The sequence below is a fragment of the Stigmatopora argus genome, chromosome 6 (genome assembly GCF_051989625.1).
Source record: "Stigmatopora argus isolate UIUO_Sarg chromosome 6, RoL_Sarg_1.0, whole genome shotgun sequence".
Taxonomy (NCBI): domain Eukaryota; kingdom Metazoa; phylum Chordata; class Actinopteri; order Syngnathiformes; family Syngnathidae; genus Stigmatopora; species Stigmatopora argus.
Window position 1 is genome coordinate 15,220,589 of NC_135392.1, and position 15,779 is coordinate 15,236,367.

At 39.2% G+C, this 15,779-nt stretch overlaps 1 protein-coding gene across 2 annotated transcripts in view; it reads right to left on the reverse strand.

The window, feature by feature from the left end:
• cacna2d3 (calcium channel, voltage dependent, alpha2/delta subunit 3) overlaps positions 1-15,779 on the reverse strand; it is a 40,269-nt gene that overhangs the window by 9,266 nt on the left and 15,224 nt on the right. Inside the window, exons 7-22 of one of the 2 annotated variants that reach the window (XM_077603511.1) lie at positions 14,154-14,285; positions 13,175-13,235; positions 12,912-13,062; positions 12,761-12,835; positions 11,746-11,835; positions 7,938-8,051; positions 6,226-6,304; positions 5,320-5,453; positions 4,755-4,772; positions 1,978-2,049; positions 1,798-1,878; positions 1,637-1,711; positions 769-852; positions 613-684; positions 479-540; positions 326-393 (exon numbers count right to left, since the gene is read on the reverse strand). In XM_077603511.1, the coding sequence (XP_077459637.1) occupies positions 326-393; positions 479-540; positions 613-684; positions 769-852; positions 1,637-1,711; positions 1,798-1,878; positions 1,978-2,049; positions 4,755-4,772; positions 5,320-5,453; positions 6,226-6,304; positions 7,938-8,051; positions 11,746-11,835; positions 12,761-12,835; positions 12,912-13,062; positions 13,175-13,235; positions 14,154-14,285 (1,368 nt within the window). The remainder of the gene's footprint in view (positions 1-325; positions 394-478; positions 541-612; positions 685-768; positions 853-1,636; positions 1,712-1,797; positions 1,879-1,977; positions 2,050-4,754; positions 4,773-5,319; positions 5,454-6,225; positions 6,305-7,937; positions 8,052-11,745; positions 11,836-12,760; positions 12,836-12,911; positions 13,063-13,174; positions 13,236-14,153; positions 14,286-15,779) is intronic. The other variant, XM_077603512.1, reaches the window with a different exon arrangement.

Consider the following 15,779-nt stretch of genomic DNA (forward strand, 5'->3'; position numbering starts at 1 on the left):
AAGTTCAAATAAACAGTTTTATATCTATAAAAAAACTGAATATTTAGGGCTTTTGATCCAGTTCTTATAATCCAATAAAAAAAATCTAAATATTATATCTAAAATGGTCCGGGCCACATGAAATCGAGTTGATGTTATTGCGGCCCGCGAACCAACCCAAGTTTGACACCCTTGGTCTAGACAACTGGTAATATAGTTGAAAAAAATTGGTAGAGGGAAGGGGGTCTCTTGTGTGCTCCAAATAGATTGCACCCTAGTTAGTCGCCCACATTGCCCATTGCAAAAACCCGCCCTGGCGTCAAATAAGAATTTCTGATCCTTTTACCTTTTTCAACAGACACGTTTCCTCTGAAGAAGTACTTTCCGTGGCCTCTCGAAAGAGCTACTCCAACACTACAAATGTATCAAACTAGTCAAAAGTTGTATACCAGTGACAAAATGAAATCTTTTCGGTGTAAAAATGAAACCTCTCACCCACCTGAATGGAGTCCCTTTAATATCAGTGTAGTAATAGTCATTGTGCATCTTCAACACACGCCTCTGGAACAACAAACATTCTCTCTGAGTGTTCATATGACAAGGAGACATCTTTGGATTCATCTGCTTTCTTACCCCTCTATCCACCGTCTTTTTCACCTCCATAGAGAAGGTTCCTGTCCTCCTGTTCACCATGGCATTGCGTAACTTGAAGATAGAGCACAGAACGAGAAGCATTTTTAAGGCGGACATTCAGAACTTTGAGTCCCACTGTCAAAGACCCACTCGTACAATGTCATCTTTGTCTTCCCACTCCACCTCAGAGAGATCCACGCTACTGTAGTTGGGCTTTCTTCTCTGCTGACCCTCTTGATACTGCACAGAGGAACACAACCCAAAAATGAAAAATCCCTTTCTTTTGTCATAATGAAACACGGTATCCCAATCTAGAATGCATAGAGCCGTAGCGCTATTGTTAAAAGATTAACTGATGATGCACATTATAAATGGTCGTTTTCATCTCAAACACTGGTGAATTGAAGAGTGATTCCTCTGTCTAAAACCCAGGTACACCCCTGGTGCCGCATAATTACTGAACAGATCATCTGTGAAATTAACACTGTCAGATAAATGAAAAATAATTAATAAGACTGACAGGGAATTCATGGCTAAATAACTCGGCATGAATGCATTAAATGGTGCATGTGGGATTCTGATACTTAAGGTAATCAGTCAATATACAAGAAACAACCATCAATGACAACAATCACGGCACAAAGAGACAAGAAGAGCAGAGACAAACACGTGTACACAAACACAGAGAGTTGCACAGAGAGGAATAGCACTAAGACTGGCGCACATAGATCCACTAGCAAAGCCATAGCTCCTGAGGGCCCGTTGACCAGCGGCTCTGGTCTCTGCCAGTGAGTGTTAAGTTACCTCTGGAAACCTCAGAACAGCCAGCCCTATGAGTGGACTTTATCCCTGCATGCATACATCAAAGGAAAAGGTGGGGATTACAGATTATACTGTACATGCTCATTCAGCCTCCAGACCATATTTCACATTTCCCTCCGTGTGCCCTCGCCAATGGAGGCTATGGTTACAAAACCAAAAAGGGTCAAGTCAGGCAAAGTGGTGCAAAGTTCAATAACCTTACCAAGGGCCTGAGTTCCGGATGTGTCAAGATGTAGCCATTGTTTGTGATGGCAAAGGCATAGCCATGGATCCCTAACTAGAGAGGAGAAAACATCAACATCATTTTTTTTAAACAGCATTTTAATCTATTTGTCTTAATTGATCACAAGTACAACATTGTACCATATGTTTGGGAATGAGTTTCATCAGCTCCTGCAGAGGGATGTCTGTTCCTACGACCCCCAACAGAATACCCTGATTCTTCTGCATGAGCGCATCCAAAACACGCACACATTCACACAGACACACACAAAGGTTTGGACTAGTGCAAAAGAGACAAATGCATAAACTACAGTTACTCACAGTCTCATTCTTAGTACTGAAGACCGGCATGGCGACTGTGGTCGTCAGACATGGGCCCGCTTTTTCATTTAACTGGAAAAAAAGGAACAAAAGGTTCAGAACTTGATTCTAATTCAGAAGATTTGTTTTGAATAGTTCCCAACATGTTACTGTTCTTTGAAATGTACAGCAATTTAAAAGGAAAAAAAACATCTTTATCGTGTTCATTTCAGAGTCCTGTTAAATAAACTCAGAATTTCTAGTTTTTGGATGTCAAGTAGTGGATAAATGACAATCAGACACATTCATTCATCTTCCATATGGCCCATCCTCGCAAGGGTTGCGGGGGTTGCTGGAGCCTAACCCAGCTGTCGCCAGGCGAAAGGCAGACGACATCCTAGACTGGTCGCCAGTCAGTCGTAGGGCACACAGAGAGACAAACGACTATCCGCACTCCCAATCATACCACCACCAGTGGGAATTGAGCCCGCGTCTGCCCGCACCGACGTTAGGCGAGTGAACCTCTACATCACAGGCGGCACAGTCAGAACAAATATTATCTCATCTCATTTTTTGAATTGCTATATCCTCATTAGGGTTGCGGGGGGTGCTGGAGCCAATCCCAGCTGTCTCCGGCGGGGACACCCTGAATCGGTAGCCAGCCGATCGCAGGGCACGAGGAGACGGACCACCATGCACACACACCCATACCTATGAGAAATTTGGAGTGTCCAATCAGCCTACCATGCATGGTTTTGGAATGCGGGAGGAAACCGGAGTACCCGGAGGAAACCCACCCAGCCCCGGGGCGAACATGCAAACTCCACACAGATGGACATGACTTGGATTTAAACCCAGGACCCAGAGCTGTGAGGCTGACACACTAACCACTCGCGCCACCGGGCCGCCGAACAAATATTATAGGTTAAAGTAAGTGAAATAGGGAAAAAAACAGACATAATAGGCACCAGTTAATGTAACGCATTAACATAATATTTGAACACGAATAGCCTAAAAAATATAACATAACAAGCTGTTGGCGGTCAGAGTTAAAAAAAAAAGACATAAGTCACGGGACCAGCCAAACTATGAAAAAAGTGTGAGTTACAGTCCGGAAAATACGGTAATGATCTTTCACATGGTCATTTAAAGGAGGTGTTATCTTTCCTTTTAAATTCTCAGTGCACAATAAATTCAAGCAATGACAATATTAGAGACTAAAAAGACATTCCAATTTATAATCACAATCACCAATAATTTAAAGACAATGACAAAATTAGGAAGTAAAAACAAAGTTTCTTAATTTTCATAGGCTTGGATACTGCACAGGATGGCCGCAGACATACTATATTTATGTCATCATCAGATTATTCTATAAAGGCACCCACTATGAATGTGTCACGTCCTCAGCAATGCATATGTCAACTTAATGACTACTATGCTGTAATGGCATATCTCTTTGGATTGATATTTCAATTGGTTAAGCAACAATGCAATGGAATTTAATGGTAATGCAAAACATTATTTTGATATCTTTATCTTTTATATAGGTTGTTTGTTCAAAAAGTTTTCATTCAAATGTTATAAATGTTTCCGCATAGAAATCTCAAAACTGTTTTTTAATGGAAGCAATTGTTTTAAAAGTGTACACAATATCATATTAAACTGATCAAACGCCATTGAATCAAATTAAATTTTATACTGTAATATCGACATACTGCGTATTTTACTGTTGTCCGATGAATTGTTATTGTATCGTTATAAAAATTTTAACAAGACTCATTCCACTTCAAATGGTTACCATTGACGCAAAATTAGAGGCTACACTATGCAAGAGATCAACATCTACAAAAGAGCATTAGTGCAAATATCTACATTTTAGACTCCTTGAAGAGTCCTGTTTTTTTTTAGGTTGTCAAGTATAGCTCTTAAAATTTAATAGAAATTCTCCAGGTTGCTGCAGTGGGAACGGCGCTCACAAAGAAGGAGACAATATCACTCACTATAAAGGGAAGACATAAAATCCCACTGCATTAAGGGAAGAAAATAGATTTCACTCTATTCCCGGCACAAGCTGTTTAACTGCAAACTTTAAGAGATGGATCACCCTTTTCTGGTTTTCAGACACGAGGAGCAGGAGAAAGGCCACAACATGATGAAAGCTGGCAAACACCAATAAGCATATTAAAAAGCAAGTCAGTCCACTTGTGAGCTGCGAGCGTTTGTGTGCTTGGTGCCCATTTGTGCACGTGTATTGGTACCAAGAAAACCAGGTGTAAATTGCAGTGTGTACCAACTGATGTGACAACATGAAGGATGGCGGGCCCCAAGATTCATCACAACAGTCGCTGGAAGTGGAAAGCGGGATGCCATAGCCGACACACACATGCACACACGACTCTCCTCCAATGTCAGTTATATTATGGGCTTTAGCAGATAAAATGCTGTGGTCCTCGGAATGATGAATTGTGTGTCCAAGGCAAAGATAAGGAAGCATATACATTGCACCTTCCCAAACCGCCTATCTGTGAATATCTGTCAAATGCAGTATGTGTAGTACATACAGTAAACACTTGTCTGGTACTCTTACTGCTGAGGAGAAAGTTTCAATGAAATATCGAAGGATGGTTGTTGAAAAAAAGTTCAGTAAATTGTTATATTTTCAACTCAAAACTTAAGGTTCCATTTGAAGTCCACAAGGCCTTTTTCCTGACTCGTCCTGTAATTTAGGGTAAACTACGAAATGAATGTTCGACTGCAATAATGAGCTGACGATAAGAGAAATTGTATTGATTTACCTTGTGTGCCTGTGAAAGCTGTTGAAAGAGAAAGTAAAAAAAGTTTATGTGTTAGGAAATAAAGTTTGTACATTTTGTACAGTTAATACGCAATTTCCACACAGCAATGAGAGAGGAATGTTTCTGTACGATTTTGTGTACTCATACACCACAACAATGATGTTATGTATCTTCGAAAATAATCAATAAAAATTGATCTTTGACAACTCGGGACCGACTTTTTGCTTTGTGGGTTAAAATATATTGTCCTTTTTTTTCGGGCAGGATGACAGTCTTATAGGGCTTTGAATACCTGGAAGATAGAAGAGTACTATGCGAATGAAAAGCTTGTAAAATATTTCTTGATGAAGAAATGTAATATACAATTACGGATTGTACGTATTTTTTGTTAATAGTTTTGACGTGTTTTAAATCCCATCAAGGGCGGAGACGAGCGCGATACAAGTGAAAGGCTTTTTTTGATATATGTTAATAAAGAAATGTTCCATATTCTTATGGATTTTAAAAAAATCCCCCATATGTGAACTATGTAGTGCACACATGAATACACAGAATATTTACTTACCGCACTGTCCACGTAAGCCTCGGTCCACACAGTGTCATGTTCATGGTCAATTACTTTGGGACGACTCATGACATGCAGATACTTCATTACATTTTCTTGAACATCTGCTAATGTGGATATCTGACTGAAATATCCTGAAATAAAACAGAAACACACAACAAATGATTTTGAAGGAATAAAATACACATTAGCCTTTAATGCGGGGGTGGCGAATATGTAGCTCTCAAGCCGCATGCGGCTCCGGGTCCAAAAGAAATCTCATTGCTTCTTATCATATTTTGTATAGATTGTGGTTCTTTGCCTCGTTTCACGTTTCTCTTAATTTTATTCTCTCTTAAAACACACTCAAATGCATTAGGGCCCATTAAAAACTAAGAAAAAAATGATATTTAAAAATAATTTGGCAGATTGGATTTTTTTTATGATGCTTCTGATGTAATGTGTGGCTCTTTGACTCTCTTGGTTTAAAATTCTGGCTCTTTGTGTCTAACTTTTGCACCACCCCTGCTCTAATGCCTTGAAGTTTGAAATTCATCCAGACGCCATTTGTTTTAGTGTGGTGTGTTCCGCACAGTGGGGAAGCAGTTTAGCCCCCCCCTCCATTTGCAATCAGTGTTTTGTTTGACAGTGACTTTGGTGACCAGAGGGTGTGGACACGTGGGAACCATCAGCGGTGAGCAGTCAGGAGGGAGACACTCTGACAGGATGAGGGATTAGCGCAGATTGACCTCTGACCCCCCCCCGAATACCGCTTCAATGCCTCCTGGCAACAAGAGCGTGCGCACACGCACACACAAATACGATAACAGTGAAGAGTAGCCGTTAACAAGAAATTTTTGAACTCATCCTTGCATAAAACGACTATGTCAAACTTTGTGTTGCTAAGCACCTGTCAAGACGTCATACCTTTGTTTGCGCACGCCATCCATTTCAGGTTATCGGCAAACGCAGACTCCCGTCCAATCAGGTAGGGAAATATGCGTACCTGTATGCAAGAAACACCGTGGTCAACTGTGTTAAAGATAAAAGTGATGAAGATAATAAAAAAAAAAGTTTTTGTTCATTCATTCTATACAGAGCAATTTGCTTTTTTCCTAATTTACAAAAAAATATGTTTACCCCCATAAAGACACACTTGGAGATATTATCAAATGACCAAATATATACATATTAACATTTTGTATGGCCTACATGATCCAAAATGTGTCAACTTATATGGGCATGAGGTCTCAATTATTATTTTATTTTGTTAAAATTATGAATCAGTATTATATTTTGTTTATTTATAAATAAATTGATAAATTAAGGCGGCCCATCGGCTTGAGTGGTTAGTGCGTTGGCCTCACAGTTCTGGAGTCCTGGGTTCAAATCCAGGTTGGTCCACCAGTGTGGACTTTGCATGTTCTCCCCGGGCCTGCGTGGGTTTTCTCTGGCTACTCTGGTTTCCTCCCACATTCCAAAAATATGCATGGTAGCCTGATTGGACACTCTAAATTGCCCCTAGGTATGAGTGTGAGCGTGAATGGTTGTCCGTCTCTTCGTGCCCTGCGATTGGCTGGCCACCGATTCAGGGTGTCCCCTGCCTCTGGCCCGAAGTCAGCTGGGATAGGCTCCAGCACCCCCCGCAACCCTAGTGAGGATAAAGCGGTTCAGAAAATGAATGAAAAATTAATAAAATGTTAATAAAATTACAAATAAAATGAATAAAAGTCTGATTACAGCCACTAAAACACTAAAGTTATTTCCTTCTTTTTTCCTTTTTTAAAATTTGAATTTTATAGTATTTAACTTATTGCCTGCCATTGACAACAATACAGTTTATTTTTAAAACTGTAAATTGTAGCCTTTTTAAACAAAGTTGTATTTTTCTTCATTAAAGATTTGAAATCCTTTTTAGTTCAGTTAGCACTGAACATGAGGGCACTTTCCATTGTCCTTTTAAAGCATACTGTGTGACATTGCCAATGCTGTACGGCTCATTGGTCCCAGATGCTTTGCTAAGCATAAAGCTGATAGAAAACCGAATGGTCGCCAAATAAAAACCCTGAGGGTGTGTGAAAGGGGGTGGGATACCCTGCCTCATACTACCCTGCACACTCACAGACACTGCCAACCCATATATGCTTGACAGGAATAAAAAAGGCCCCTGAGCTGCTGTTTTTATTGCTCTGTGAATCGCAGTGCAAACTATTTCATTTCATTAAACCCAATGTGGAATTCGGGTGGAAGCGTAACGTGTGTAAGTGCGTGTGTGAAGGTTTGAGGTGGTGGTGGTGGTGGTGGTGGGGGATTGGTGCTAACTATATTCTTTGAGAACAGGCCATACTCCTCATGGAAGCAGTTAATGTCCCTTATTTTATTCCTCAAGGGAAAATACTGCTCTCTAATGGACTGGCATGTTGAAAAGCATCACATTGGTTCGAATTTCACCTTAGTGCTATGAATGATATTGATGTAAGAAAACTATTAATGTCAAAAGTTGAGCTACAGATTATACGTAGTATTAAAATATACTCTACATTTCTTGGCAGAAATGCGCTGAACACGGAAAAAAAGCTTTTAAATAATCAGCACCCGCCCCAAATCTAATTGCATGCGGCACGTGCGAGAGGTTCCACCTTTCTTTTTGGCCAGTTGTATTTCTCAAAAACATCATCATACATTTCGGTTGCCCCATCTGTCACGAGCATTATGGCCTGGTTGCATACACTTCCATGGCCGGTTTGATTGAACTGCAATGAAAGAGGAAAAAAAAAAAAACATTGATAACAACATTAAATAAGTAGAACCAAGAAAATGCAAACTGTAAAGCCTGCTGCCGTGGCGTACATGAAGACATCGAGTCGATAAAATACAGATAACGTGCGAGCAAAAAGAGCTGAGAATGTGCTGCACTTAATTTTGAAATCTGTGGAAGATGCACTGCAGTAATTAAGCAGCTTATTGACCTGTAACTGCCGAGAGGCTACTAAAGCCGAGCGCCCCAGAAATTACTCTGGTGTTCATTCACGTATTATTCCAAACGCAATCATTATATTATAATACAAAAAAGAAACAATTAAACTGCGTTACCTTCTTGTTAGGAAGAAAATAAACAGCAGAAATGTTTCCTTAGTAAATGAAGCATGCCGGAATTGAAGCACATGGTGTGCATTGTTGCAGCAAATGGGTACTCCCGTGGGCCGTTTGGTCGCCGGACTTTTGGTCGCTGGACTTTTGGTCGCCGGACATTTGGTCGCCCGGAAGGTTATTGATAATTACCATTTAAAATTGTTGCTCAAATTCCCTAAATACAAAATGCGAATTATTATTTAGTCATACTTAATGCCCTATTAATTATTAGGCTAAAGAAAAGCTCCAAATTTCCCATACTTTTATTGTGTTTTGTTGGAGAACTTGTTAAGACCCTGACTGACGTCCCTTCCTAAGGGGACAACTCATGTACATACAAACTCTTATACACTCACACGTCCGCTCAGTGAGACTGCTCAGGGCCATTGTTGGCTTTTATTGATGCCTAGACCGTGTTGTTTTACCTTGTTTTGTCGCCGGACTTTTGGTCGCCGGACATTTGGGTCCAGGCGACCAAACGTCCGCGACCAAACGTCCGCGACCAAACGTCCGGCGACCAAACGTCCGCGACCAAACGTCCGGCGACCAAACGTTCGGTCACGCAGAAAATGCACTAATACCTCATTTATCGCGGTAGATAGGTTCCAAGAACTAATGAATAACCGTGATGTAGGAACAGTGTTTTTAGGGTGCCTATTTGGACTTTTAAAACCCTCTCTGTACTATTTTTAACTTACCCGTTCCTATACTATGCCTGCACTAACAAGATCAATTGTTAAGAAATAAATGTTATATAAAAAAAAATATTGTACTGTACGTTGTGATGATATTTGTATCCAAGGCTATGTTTTCTTTCGGCAACATAGCTTTCATACAGACGTTGGTCTTATTATGAGACATAAGAACCGTCTTTGCTGTCTCACTAAAAGAGATGAAAGAAGTCCTGACTCCAAAATGGCGAGCGATAGCAGCGCAAGTTTCCCCTTCCTCGCATTCCGATAGAAGGCACTGCTCACTAGTGGACGGTAAAATACTCTCCAATTGTGACTTGGATTTTCCCACAAATCCTGTTTGCATTATTGTTCTTACACTATAAAAAAGGTTTGGTACAGAATTAGGTTTTCTGAGTAAAATAAATGTACAATAGCAGTCTAAATTGAATGTTGGTTATGCAATCTGTTTCGCAATGTGGTGCAAATGTACGGTATGTAAAGGCACTTATGGGCTAAATTGCAAACAAACAAAAAAAATCGCTTAGATTTGTGGACATGAGAAATAGCTGGACGGAAATAATAACTGATTGATAATTGCTATGTTATTTAAGGTCTGTCATTTTTGTTTTGGAATATTTAACTTAAGAATAAAGATGATTACTATTTTGTCTGTTTCCTATTTTACTAAAAGGGTAAATCTGCAGAATACTTGGATAATTACTGTTAGAATTATTATGGAATATTCTATATGTGTTGTAACATTTTTCAATAAGTAGTAAAGCTATAAATCAAGTCAAGGGATGGACTCTTTCCTGCGCAGTTCTCTTCTCAAGGGCAAGGGAAAAGAGACGGACACCTTTTCCCAGCAGGACCAAATGAGACTGTTATGTCGGGGCTTCACCAGCAGATTTGAAAATACGACTTTGTTGACATTAAAATACTGCTTTGTTTTCCTCATAATGAAAATATTATGTACCATTGTTTTGGGGAGATGTCACACCATTTCATTTTGAGACTGTTGTTTTTCCAAACCAGAAGGTGTTATTGTACTGATTACATGAACATGTTTTTCGAATGTCGCGATTAAATACAATGATTCAGTTACTAGAATTTAGAATGCACTGTGGACTAAGACGACGTCGCATCGCATTTTCCTTGCAAGTGTAACCAGAAATGTTGAGAGATGTTTTTCCTTTTTTAATTAAATATTACTAATAATGATTTAAAAGGTTTGAATCATTATTCTAACAATTACAACAAAGAAATAATCTACCAAACACAATTTTCCCTTTTTGGTGTGCAATGTTTAATGCACACTCTAATTGTGCAGTGTTTCTACTTGAGCGTCAACTCTGAGCGGTGCAGCAGATGTGTGCTGCCCACCTGATTATCATATTCATTGCAAAACTGTAATTAATCCGACAATTGTAGCAGTAAAGACTGCTTCACCTCAGCTTTGCCAGTTCTTGCCTGTTAGAGGCGAGATAAAAAGCATGTGGTGTGTCTCTTGCCCTTATCTGCTTTGTCTTCTAATAAGGCATGATATGAATCATTGCCATTAATTACAGCTATTAATCACAATAGTCAGTGTTTGGAGGAAGCAATTGAGTAAATCACTGCTGTATTTAGGTTTTAATTCTAATTTGAAGCATTTTTCGTTTAGCAAACAAGGTGGTAAAATAACTTGTTAAATTTATACTATGAACAATTTAGCTTTCAAAATAAATCTGTGACAAAAAGCACATTCATACGAGAGATTTTCAAAGAATAAAACTAATGTGTTTTGATCATTATGTACTGGACCTGACTTATTTTTCTATTCAAATTTATGCTGCGTTCAGACTAGTCACGTTTTGCCGCGTAACAAGGCGTCACTCGCACTATGTTTGTCACCGAAGGCTGTTTTTTTTGTGTTCTGATCGACCTTTACGTCAACAAAAGTTGAAGGTCGTGTATTCCAAACAATTTCGGATTCGTGTAACGTAAAAATAAGCCAGAAAAAGACTTTAATCGAGTAGCATTATGATTTAAATCATGTAATATTACAACTTGGTTCTTGTAATATCATGACTTTAATCATGATAGAAAAGTTGTAATATTAAGAGAAGTCTGAGAATGACAAAATATCTTTAATTGGCTGCTTCTTAGTCATCACTGAAATCTGTTGCAGAAAGACCAACTCAGCCATTTTCTCTGGGGTGTGAAAATTCAACAAGCGACATTGCGACACGCGCCAAATTTGGTCAAAATGTGTCTTCAAATATCTCTCACCGGTCACCCTTCTAGGCGCACCTGCATTTACTTTGTATGTTAAAAAAATGGGCAGTCGAAATGCAATGTTAGTCAGTGGCGTTGCCAGGATCCAAGCAAGAAATTCTTGGGGGTCTCATCCCATGCACACGGACCGAAAAATGTGTTTTTCTTTTTTTTTGCTCATAAATGCAAAATAAATAAGTAGAAATGTTATCTGACAGTAAATATAAATGTAAGTATGTAAATAAATGTTAATGGAAAATAACTGCGGTGTGATTGCAAATGGCCAATTTTTGTCGTTTCTATGGAGTATATTTACAATGAATGTATATATCAAATAATTAATGAATTATTAATATATATCAATCATTAGAAGTATTTGACTTACGTCATTGAGGATTGTGAAGGCCTCAGTCAGCGCCTGTCCCAAAAGTCCAATCCCTTTGGCAAACAGTTTGTCGAGATGCTCACGGAAATGCTAGCAGAAACCAATAATGTAATCACTTTAAAACATCCATCAAATGCTACTACAGTAATATCTTGACATACGAGTGTCCCAACGTACGATAAATTTGAGATACAAGGAAAATTTAGAGCAAATTTTTGCCTTGAGATACGAGACAAATTTGAGATACGAGCATAGGAGATGGTTCCTGATGCGGCTGCCCAGGCGAACGAGTATGCGAGGGGCTGCTTATGAGAACAGCAAGCATCTAAAAAAGACACCAGCTCAACCCTTCAAAGCGAGTCGTGGCTGTTTCGATAATTATAAAAAATGAACTGAGTTACACTCGGTTCTGATGCATGGAGAAGCAGGAAGTTCCGCCTCAAAAGCCGCGGTGGAATACATTAACATCTTTGCCTCAGCTTTCTCACAAGAAGGTTTAAATTTAGTGTAACATAAGATTAAAACTTATTTTAAGTGTGTATAGTAATCTAAGTTCATTTAAGTTAAATTTAAAGGTTATGTTATGAGCGCATTCCCGTCTGTCTCTCTCCTCTCCTCTCTATCTCACTCTCCCTTACTCCTCCCTCCCTCCCTTCCTCTCTCTCTCTCTTTCTATCTCTATCTCCCCCTCTCTCTCTCTTTCTTTCTCGTCCGCGCACTCTGCAGTAAGTCTGTACTGAGTAATGTCACATTTTAGTATTAAAGATCATAACCACTAGACAGGTATGTGCTACTTTGTGAGTATAGGTGGTGAATTAGAACAAATAAAAAGATGTTTTTCCATTGTAATATATTTTTCATCGGGTGGGAATGGATTAATTTGTATTTAGTTATTTTCGATGGGAAAAATTGATTTGACATACGAGTAAATTGACATACGAGCTCGTTCCCGGAACGCATTAAGCTCGTATCTCAAGGCATTACTGTATATAATCATGACTTTATTACAACTCACGTCTTTGTTGGTTCTGTCTGCCCGCACTAGAGTGCTATTCAAACATGGCTCCACATAATGGATGTTCTGGTTATACTGCATACACATGAATGCAATCGTGAACTGCTTAATCTCAGAAAATTTATACTGTAGTGTATGTGGTCTCACTTACTGCAATGATGTTAAAGAAGTCATCATCTCCAAGTGTGTCTAAAATTGAGGAAACCGTCTGTCTGGCGATGGTTAGTCTCAATCCTTTCATGCTTCCACTTACATCCACTAAGATGACAACATCTTTCGGTGAAGTCGCAGCCTGAATGTACCTGGAATGTGGTGAATTCAATATTGAGGTGAAAAAATAAAATTAAAAATAAGCTAAAGTAACAATTAAAATCCACAAGCCATTGGCAAGGGTTTAGGCATAGAACAATTTACCACTTCCGATTCCGGCAGTCGAAACCTATGACCCCATTTTCATCTGGATGCCACTTCACCCCTACAAAACAGATCAATCCATTTGATTGTACAGTTGTGCGGTACTATACGGAAAAGTACCATTAGATAAATGTAAGCAGGTATAGTCATGTTGTACAAATAAACTTTTCTATTATCTCTTTACCCGCCAAAGAGGTCGGCAACCCTAAGATATGGAGCCGCAAACACAAACATTTTGAACATTTTCCAATGCTGTCCGTTTCTTGTTCTGTCTAGGGTTACACTTTTGTGGATAAGTGGAACAAAAAATGAACAAATGAATATATGTATAACTATAAATAACATCAATAATATCATACTATGTTAATAAACACTCATTTAATTATATAAAAAAGAACATAAATAAATGCACACTGTTTACGGCTCCAGGTAACACTAAAGTTTATTTTCACTTTTCTTAATGTTTAGCTCATTGCATGCCATTAATGTCGATAGATGTCCACCTGATTCAAACTGGTTTATCCGTCTGTGAAGGAATGTTTCAGTGCCATTGAGGGTGTTTTTTACATTTTGAAATGGATTGGAAGTCATCCAATGAGATCAATGTTTAAAAAAAAAACACAACTTGTGCATAAAACAGTCAAACATTTAAGAGTCATTGTCTGTATTACATAATACATTTATCTTGACTGGATTGTTCGGATCCCAAAATGCTGTGGACAAAATACATTTTGTATCTTTGTATGCTTACCACCCCCTCGCTGTGCCTGCAGACCCTCAATGGCAAATGAGAATTAATTACACTCAGTATGCTCGCTCCCTCTCTGATGGTCTGTAAAATTACAACATTAGCCAAATTACCCTTTTAGCTATTTGATGTCATTTGTTCCCGTTGCTTCTTTTGCGCTGAAGGCTGATGACTGACTCCCTTGAGACCTTCCCGCACCAAACACAACACCCGTGCAAACATACCACTTACCAGGGTACTGCCTGAAGAATCCCTTTGCGCTCCCAAAGTACTGCCAGATGAGAGTGGGATCTCTTTCAAAATTCTCCACAAACACTTTGTTCAGAGCTTCTGACCAGTACACTCCGTTCACAATGTCCGGATCTGCAGGGATGAAGGTAAAATGTACCATGTTTTTCACACTATAAGGCGCACCTTCAATGAATGGCCTATTTGAAAATTTGTTTCATATATAAGGTGAACCGGATTAAAAAAGGCAGTAGTAGTAGTGGTGGTGGTAGGTGGAGGTAGTGGTAGTACTAGCAGCAGTAGTAGTAGTGGTATTAGTATTATTAGTAGTGGAAGATCTAGTAATAGCAGCAGTAGTAGTAGTAGTAGAACTAGTAATAGCAGCAGCAGTAGTGGTAGTAGAACTAGTAATAGCAGCAGTAGTAGTAGAACTAGTAATAGCAGCAGTAGTGTTAGTAGTAGTAGTAGAACTAGTAATAGCAGCAGTAGTAGTAGTAGTAGTAGTAGTAGAACTAGTAATAGCAGTAGTAGTGCTAGTAGTAGTAGTAGTAGTAGTAGTATTAGAACCAGCAATAGCAGTAGTAGTAGTAGTATTAGAACCAGTAATAGCAGCAGTAGTAGTAGTAGTATTAGAACCAGTAATAGCAGCAGTAGTAGTAGTATTAGAACCAGTAATAGCAGCAGTAGTAGTAGTATTAGAACCAGTAATAGCAGCAGCAGCAGCAGCAGCAGTAGTAGTAGTAGTAGTAGTAGCAGCAGTAGTATTAGAACCAGTAATAGCAGCAGTAGTAGTAGTATTAGAACCAGTAATAGCAGCAGCAGCAGTAGTAGTAGTAGCAGCAGTAGTATTAGAACCAGTAATAGCAGCAGTAGTATTAGTATTAGTAGTAGTAGTAGTAGTAGTAGTAGTAGTAGTATTAGAACCAGTAATAGCAGCAGTAGTATTAGTAGTAGTTGTAGTAGTGGATTGTGTTATACATCCTCTACAACTACATGGAGCTATAGTAGGAGTAACAGTAGTAGTAGTGGTGGTAGTAGTAGTGGTGGTGGTGGTAGTAGTAGTCGTGCTAGTAATAGTAGTAGTAGTAGTAGTAGTAGTAGTAGCAGCATGGGATTGTGTTATACATCAACTAGATGGAGCTCTGTTAAAGGGAATTTCATACAATGATTAACCAATATTGATCCATACATAGGACACATCGGATTATAAGGCTTTTATACGGCTTTAAAAAAAAAAAAGATCTTTTAGTCTTTTAGTTGCACCTTACAAGTGTGGAAAATACGGTTATACGAAATACTACGTTCTTCATTTTACAAAGTGGGAGCAGATAGATGTAAATGAAATGGTAATGAAACTAATCATCTCGCTTCCACAACCAAATGCGCACTTGACCTTTGTCCTTTATTGAACCCCCTGGAGGAGACACAATGCTTTTGACTAAATCATGGCCTCCTCCCCGCCTGTGGACAAGCTGGCATCAGCCTCCCTTTGTGCACAGAACACCAGACTTATGAGGAGTCCATTAGAGCCAAACAAAAGCAGTTCAGGAGTTACGCTCTCTTTACGCCCCTGACTTGGTATCGATCCCCCTGTCGTCAGCCTGAGGTAGACTCGGCCATTTTTCACAC